At 35.5% G+C, this 8621-nt stretch overlaps 1 protein-coding gene across 3 annotated transcripts in view; it reads left to right on the top strand.

Annotated features, from left to right (window-relative positions):
- The window catches only part of kntc1 (kinetochore associated 1), a 58806-nt gene extending 51001 nt beyond the window's left edge, over positions 1 to 7805 (top strand). For all 3 annotated transcript variants that reach the window (XM_084415414.1, XM_084415416.1, XM_084415415.1), the window contains exons 56-60: positions 782 to 911; positions 2727 to 2816; positions 2897 to 3051; positions 7344 to 7446; positions 7541 to 7805. In XM_084415414.1, coding sequence (XP_084271540.1) covers positions 782 to 911; positions 2727 to 2816; positions 2897 to 3051; positions 7344 to 7446; positions 7541 to 7591 — 529 coding nt within the window. In that variant the 3' untranslated portion in view covers positions 7592 to 7805. The remainder of the gene's footprint in view (positions 1 to 781; positions 912 to 2726; positions 2817 to 2896; positions 3052 to 7343; positions 7447 to 7540) is intronic.
- The last annotated feature ends 816 nt before the right edge of the window (positions 7806 to 8621 follow it).

The following is an 8621-nucleotide window of genomic DNA, read 5'->3' on the forward strand; positions in this document are numbered from 1 at the left end:
TTTTTTTTTTAAAGCTTCTGTATTTGTCTCGCAAAACTTTTGCATTCTCTCGCAAAGATTTTGTTCTCTCGCAAAACTTGTTGTGAGTTCAGACAAACTCTTCCTTTTTAATGTCTCGCTGGCGATGTTTCAGACAACTCCGTACATCAACAATGGAGTGGTTTGTCGAGTTTTATTTTGAACTTGGACTTGGACTGGAAATCCAGTCAGTAGTTCAAGGAGTTCAGTAAATATGGCAATATATTCACAGGTTCAAACTTCCCAGATCAATAACTTGTGAGCTAAATGTTGTTAATACACAAATGACACCTCTTTCCAATCATAGTACTGCAGACAATGAGCTACAACCTAATTTTCCTCAAAATGAGCTTTATAATATAAATTGATCTCTAAGCAGTTGGCTGAGAGTCAAGTCTGAAGGTTTGAAGTGCAAAACCCGAAAAGCACTAAGCACTGACTGGATTTCTTTATACTTAAGTCCAAGGTCAAAATAAAACACTATGAAACGCTCCATTGCTAATGTATGAAGTTGTCTGAAACACTGCCAGCGGGACATTAAACAGAAAGTGTTTTTCCGAATTCACAAGATTTGCGAGAGAAGGCAAATATTCTTAGCCAGAGAACGCAAAGTTTCTCGGGGGAACGCAAATGTTTTGCAAGAGAACGCAAAGCTTTGAAAATATTTTTTATCCCATCCCAATTTCTTCCACCACCATGTCCCTTTAAGGGCTCCGTAACTCAAAGATGACCATTTCTCTCTTTTTTTTTTTTTTTTTTTTAGATGTCCATTTTTATTCACTTTGGATCTGGTTGCCATTGCCAAGAGGTTTTCTCAGTTCAGTCTGCAGGCCTTCTCTTTGGGCACACTCTTGCTCATACCTTGTGTCAAAAAGAAGGAACCACAGATTCAAGTATGTTCACAATTCAAAACAATAAGAGGGATCATTAATTTGAATTTAGTTGTTTTTTTCAATTGCCTTGATTACTATTTTTACAAGCAAATGATAAATATCTCTTCTTTTATGAGAAAACGCTTCCCTGTCATTGATGAGATTGTACGGCTTTCCCTGTAGGGGAAAGGGGCGCTATTACACATCTCCTGAACGAGTACAGTATGCAAAGAAGCAGAAACAAGCGGCCTCACATGTAAGCAGATGCATATGAAAAATAATGCGATCATCAACAATAAACAGCGTATAAATCAAAGCAGCCTAATGTTACCGAGTGAAATGTCGACCCAGGACGGTTAGTAGCTTTGGGAGTGTTGATGGACTCGATCTACTCCATCTTTGTTTTGATCATCATTCGATTCGAATCCGATCTGGACGTAGTCTTTATAAAGAAATTAAAATAAAATAAAAAACGTGATTTTTCTCAGCTTTTTGCTCAATTTTGCTTTTTTATGAAACCCCTTCAAGCTAGAATAAAACTGTTTGTTTGTTTAAAAACAGAGGGTCTGTTCGTTCTTTTGATATATTGCATGTTCAGATATGCATACAACTACATTTTCTGGGGGACATGAACATTTTGTGAAAATGGCCAAAACACTGCCGATTGCTGGCAACAACAAAAAAATCGCTGGCAGGGAAAGAGTTAATTGAAATGTAATTGAAAATATGCTGAAATATGTTTTTTTTTTTTTTTTTTTTTTTTTTTTATTATTATTATCTGTTATGAGATTAGAATGAAAAGTTTTGAAAATGTACCATTTGCTTGAAAATAGTATCAAAGCATTTAAAAAAAAAATTAAATTAAATTTTATGGTTTTTTTTTTATTGTTTTTTTTTTTAATAACATTTAGCATTTTCTGGAAGGTGTATGTAAACTTGACTTTGACTGTTGATTTATATATACACTCTTATCATTTCTGAAGTTCCATTAAGTACCCAAGACTTCATGTCAAGACAGATATGACTGCAAGGGAGTCAGATTTTGATTCAGTAACAGCTCAGACAGTTCATGTAGTGAAGCTTTTGTCAGACTGATTTATGAAGGATTCATTAAAAGTTCAGATATTTGCTTGTGAATCAGAATTTTGCTCAGTATATTTTCTTTCTTATTAAATTTAAAAGGGAATTATTAAAATATCTAAATATTATTTTTAAGTTGATAGCAGATCTCATTTTCTGCCCACTATGTGATGTTAGATGTACAGTGTAAACCGTAAGAGAAACTTTTATTTAACACTTTTCACAATATTGTTCCAAAGCAGTTTTACGGAGAATAAAGCTTTACAACCCAAAAAAGGCTGAATAAAACCATAATAATATCATACCTTTTGTTTACATTTGTTGTATGGAAAAGAGTTTCTTGGACATTTTGCACATGCTGTATCTATTTAATGCTTTGCAAAATAAAAGTGCTAAGTTGTGTGAGTTTTGTATACTATGAGGGCAAGTAAATAATTCGTTTTTTTTTCTCTTCCTTTAATTTTAATGACACAAACAGGCACTGACTAATATGAATTAACAACATGTACTTACTATAAAGTTAATATTGGGGTTTGGTTTAGGGTTAGTTGCTTGTAATTATGCATAATTTACTATTATTACTACTATAGTAAGTAAATGTAATGTGTAGAATATCACCTTTAAATAAAGTAGGCCTATTGTGATTTTTATTTTGAATGTATACAAGCTTTCCTGGTTCACTGATCTGTGATCTGAATAATGAGTTAGATTTTTCAGTGTGTACTAAAACAATGTTTTGTGTGTTTTAAACAATAGAGCTTCCTGTTGTCCTGCAACCCTAGCCTCATTCTGGATCAGATAGAGGAAAGCATGACCACTGGAGAGTTAGCCGGCATTCCTGCACAGGTTATTCCTTGTCTTATTGTTAAACAAATCTTTTCACAGTACTTCAGTTGTATATTTTAAATCATTTTTATTGGCTCTAGATTAGAGACACAGTGTTCACCTTCCTTTGTGAAAATGGCAAGTCCCAGACGTTGATGAAGACCAAACACTTCACTTATTTGAAGAGGCACTTGATCTCGAAGGGTCTCTCTAAACTAGTGCAGGAGCTGCTGAACTGCCTTGTGGAGCAAAATGGGTTAGTTGATCCTACTTGAAATTTCAGGAAGATTCAGGTCATGAGTTTGCTAAGTTAAGCAGCATTTTTTTTTTTTTTTTTTTTTTTTTTTTTTTTACTGTTGTTGTACTGGTGAAGCTGTTCTACATAACAGATTTACAAGGAATAATGTACAGTCACCCGGTCAGTATTGCAAAATAAACCTTAACAGAGTGATCGGGAAGTATTAATGCAAACGTTGCAACAATTGTTCATTTACTCATAATTTACTCACCCCCATGTCATCCAAGATGTTCATGTCTTTCTTTGTTCAGTCGAAAAGAAATTAAGGTTTTTGAGGAAAACATTCCAGGATTTTTCTCTATATAGTGAACTTCAACGGGGAGCAACTTGTGACGTAGGCGGAAGTACTGACCCAGTGTGTGCAAAGACTGAGTCAAACGCCCTTTACAAAAAAAGGTAAAACAACAATGTCGGACAAGGGAGTTTTTCACCCTACCCTACGTACCTTTCCAACGTGACCACGTAATGCGTGAAGTCGTGGACGTACATCGCAGAGCTAGTGAATAACAATTATTTGTGGTTAAAAAGTGTATCAACTTTGAACTATATAAAGAAACTGCAATTTGGACCTTCAAACCGTTGATCCCCGTTGAAGTCCCACTATATGGAGAAAAATCCTGTTGTTTTCCTCAAAAACCTTCATTTCTTGAAGAAAGAAAGACACGGACATCTTGGATGACATGGGGGTGAGTAAATTATCAGGACATTTTAATTCTGGAGTGAACATATCCTTTAATACTGAAGTTCTCTGAGGTCAGATATAACAAAAAATGTGACTTATGAGGATCATTTGCTCCTCTAGAGTTACAATCTTTAGGATAATATTTTTAGCATCCTCCTTTCCCCTTTGCTTTATACATTTCTTTGTAATAATATTTAAATCGGGTCGCAACCAGTGGCACGTGGAGGGATAATCACTGGCATGTGAAAATAGCTAAATAGGTGTATGTATTAAATTAAAATGCATTCCCTTGAACTTGCATACAGACGTACTGTACATTTTGAGGTAATCATTACTTAGTCACAGAGCCTGTTTTAAGTTAGGAGCTATAGCTACTATTAAAATGTGAGAGTTTAAAGCACGCAGTGTTTCTGACAAACTTCACATTCTTCTGTGATTGAGTGCCATAGGTTGCCGACCCCTGCTTCAAATTAAGGTTTAATTTTACATTTACATTTCATACTTTATGATAGTAACTGAGTAACAGTTATTCAGAAGTTAAACATTCACATGAAGATACTGTTTAGGGAAAGTAACTACTTTCAATACATAATCAGTATTTATATTTGATTTGATGTGTGTCAGTTTCATTTGTCATGTTTTTTTTTTTTTTTTTTTTTTTTTTTTTTTTGAGTAGTAACAATCAAGATATAACATGTATAACACAAAAGATTCTGGTTCTTTGTAATATATGAATGCACCTATTCTCTGGTCCAAGCAAATATAGCAAAACTAATTATCAGATAGAACTGCTACAGATTTTACTGCGGCCTAACAGTAATGGGATGTTAAAAAAAGAGTCCCTTATTTACAAGAAAAAATAAATAAATTTCAGTGACATTTTTTTTTTTTTAGGTCACAAAAACCTGCTGCTGTAATGCATCATGCCAATTACATCAATTCAACGCTAATCAATACAAAACATCAAATTCTCTGGAATTAAGAGTAAAAGATGTAAGCCTGACATTAAAAAAATACATAAATCTGTTTACAGAATCACCCTGAGCCTTTTGAAACATTTCTGTAAATACTCCTGTCTACCAAGACAGAAACCTCTTTCAAATGGAAACATGAGCTAACAATGGGAATTTGCATTAATCACGGTCCCAGACCTGGGCAGTTTACACCTTACTGAGGACAGAGGGAAAACTCTTAAAACTAGGGATGCACCGAAATGAAAATTCTGGGCCGAAATCGAAAATTCTGGATTCACTTGGCCGAAATTAATTTATTTTAAATATATTTTTTGTATAATTGTATAATTATTATTATTATTATTATTATTATTATTAGACTTTTAAATTTAATGCAATAATTTTACTGAATCTGAATTTACAAAACTACAAGCCAACAAAATAAAACAACCACACTTTTATTTAAAGTGACACAAAAATTTGACAGAAAATAGCCCTATATTAAAATAATATTAAATATCAATATATTATTACAACAGAATCAGATTTAACAGATTTATTTTTTGACCAATTATCAAAATAAAGTAAAGTCCTACAAAGCTATTATTATGAGAGCATGTGAGCATCTAGCAGGGAGTGGGTCAGTGAACGAGAGCACGGCTACAGCACAGTATCAGGCTATTGCAAACAGAAACGAGAGAAATTTCATGTTGGCACGTTATTTGCGTGATCGGTACATGAGTGGAGTGTTTGAACGGAAAAGCGGAGCCGCTTGCAAAGTTACAAAACATGCTGCGCGAGAGGGAAACCTGATCGCTGAACACGGAGGGGCGGCATATTTTCGGCCTTTTTTTCCCCCTCTTTCAACCAAAAAACGAAAATGCCATTTTCAGCGACCAACATTTCGGTGCATCTTCTGTGGGGATGAGACAATTGACCCTTCGCTAAGCCACGCCCAAAAACCGCCACAGGCCAATCGTGGCTTAGCAACCGTGGCTTAGCAACCGTAACTAGGCGCGGGAGGTCTAGCAAGCTTTCGAGCGAGGGAAACATGCTGAAGCGGTGTGCGTATGGATTGTGCAAATCTGATACTCGGTATCCTAAAAGTTTGGACGGGGTGGTGGATTTTGTTCCCTTCCCGAAACCTAAAACCCAAGGGGAGAAATGCCGGGCGTCATCTTCATTTATATAGCACTTTTAACAATGTAGATTGTTCCAAAGCAGCTTTACATTGATAATAGGAAATAAAAATAAAGTGTTTTGGCTTTATAGCAGCTCTAGAATAAAGTTATTGTCCAGCTCGTGGATCAAGCAGTGTGATTAAAGGCAAGACGGAGGCTCACTGACATAATTTAACATTACTTAAAAATATATTTCAGCATTTTGTTAATCGACGGCCAAACTAGAAACGTTACCCCAATCCGATCGCGACTCTCCCGGTGTTAGTTCTAGTAAAAGTAAAAGGTAACGTTATTTAGTAAAAGCAGTGAACATCACGGGGCTTGCCGGAGATCTCCAAGGAAAAGGTTGGTATGCAAACTTAATCAGTTCATAACAGTAGTCACTTATGTGACCCACGACGTGTGAGCAGTAACGTTAGTCTGGCGCACTACAAATATAAGCGGGAGATCGTTATCATTGCAAAGTGGTCAGGCTAATGTCTTGTGTTTATTCCACAATACATATGGATTATGGATAAGTTGTTTGATCTATAAATATTAGAATATTTTCACATTTCACTTACCCTGCTGGCTCAATTTGTGTGTTTCCCATTTAAATGATCAGTGTATGAGGCGGCTGCTGCTTGCGCTGGGACCTAACGTTATAGACTTTAGCTTCAATTTTGATGAAATTATTCTCTAATCGTTTGCATATGTCGTGGATATATCCCTTGAATGCATACTGCAGTCTTGTTCTCTCAAATTTTCACCTGTTCACCAAAAATGACCAATTATCTCCTTAGGAATGTCTGAAACCAGTGCATACACACTGTAATAGACGTGCCAGGCGCAAAAGCTTGACAGGCGTAGCAACAGTAACTAAGGAGGGCGGGGCTTAGCGAAGGGTCAATTGTACCAGTCGCACTGAGAAATTTCAAATGATCACAAACATGTAGAGTGTTGTTGGACAAACGTTCACATTAAACCATATAGATTTGTAGGTGAATTTCAGGTGATCTTAGCATGAGAAGAGATGGGGAAAGAGGGGGTGATGAGGCGTGGTGCTCGGTGTGGTGCGTCTCGGATGGTGTTGTTACTTAATGCAAGAGTGTTCAAATGTTAATTTCCTTTGTTTTCTCAGAGAGAGTAGCCCTCTCTTCCAGTTCTTCCAGTTTATCCAGTCTTACACTGTTTTAACTGAAGCGTGCAGATTTTTTATATCCACTGTTACTTGCGTAATTTCCAAAAATGTTTCTTCACAAGTAACCTGCAGTTTTATGTTTCAAACGCTAGAGGGCCAGAAGTTACATTGTGTAGCTTTAATGATGGAGGTATTTTTATTAGATAGGTGTTCCTAATCTTTATAAGTAAAGTTCATTTTTGTTTCTAACATGAAGTTGAATAAAAGAATAGTTTCACTGAATCTTTCACTGTCCTTTTTTTTCCTTTGAATAGTGAAGAAGAGGCCATTTCCTTTGCCCACGAATATCTGAAATACAGAGAGATGAAAGGAGGACAAACAGCACCTGTGAGCGACACTCTCTCGGATCCTGTCAGGGTAATTCTTTTATTTTTTTTACATTTAATTGATTTTTATTTGTAATGAATGTTTATTGTGGTTATATAAAATCTACTTTTGTTTTGTCCTTCAGGTATTTTTGGAAAAGGCACTGGAATCTAGGGGTGCTCAGACATCAGCATAAGATACAAAAAAAAATATTATTTGTAATCTGTGGGCAGTAATACAGTATTTTCACTCTGACTGCAAGACTGCACAAGTAAAATGTTATCTGCTTGCATCTTTTACTTTGTATATTGTTACTTAATAGTATTTCAGTACTCATGTTTTGTGGATATAAACACCATTGTGTATGTAGACAGCTGATTTAAATAAAAAATACTATTACTTTTTTCGATAATATGGAAGTGTTTATGGAGCATTTTAAAAAAGGACCAAGAGCATCCCCCGTCACGTGTCGCTGTCATGGCTGGTTTGGACCAGAGCATTTGAAAAACAGAGCGCCGATAGACTACCATAGGAATTGAAGAATGCAGAAGTAATGCGTCGTTGGGCAGCCAATAGTTCCAAACACTGATTAGTTCCAGCATTGAACCCTGTTCATTTCAGTGTTTCTCAAGCACATTTGCTGGTAGGTTGATGAAATGACTCTTGACTCTCAATTTTTGACATTCTTGTATGGCTTGTAATCTTTTGAGAGTGTCAAAGAAAGATCTCATTCTCTTGATAACAACCTTATCTGAAAGAAGCACATATTACACTGCTGCTGTAGTGATACTTTAAACTTTAATCTATCACTTTACTTGTGCATAAAGAAATGCATACATCTTTCAGTAAACGGCAGGTCTAGTCAAGTGACGAAATTGCAGACCGACTTTAATTGAATGAAAGAACTACAGTTTGTTTATTGGATTTACCAATTGTTTTATTTTGTTTATTTTGGATAACAATTTTTTTTTCTCACTTTTAGGAGGTGGTAGAGGAATCTCTAGTATGCAGTAAATCTCAAGTTCCAGCTGTTGAACAGATGGGATTTTCTTATGGCCGAGGCTATAAGCACAAAGTGAAAATAGTTATTTTGTAAATATTAGTTCGATGCTATTAATGCAAATAGTGGCAGATACTATTTGCACCTCACTATATTGTTGTAGCTACATACAGACAGTATGCAATAATAACATTGTGTATATGATTATATTGATAAAATCATTATT

This window comes from Rutilus rutilus, assembly GCF_951802725.1.
Source record: "Rutilus rutilus genome assembly, chromosome: 7".
Lineage (NCBI taxonomy): Eukaryota > Metazoa > Chordata > Actinopteri > Cypriniformes > Leuciscidae > Rutilus > Rutilus rutilus.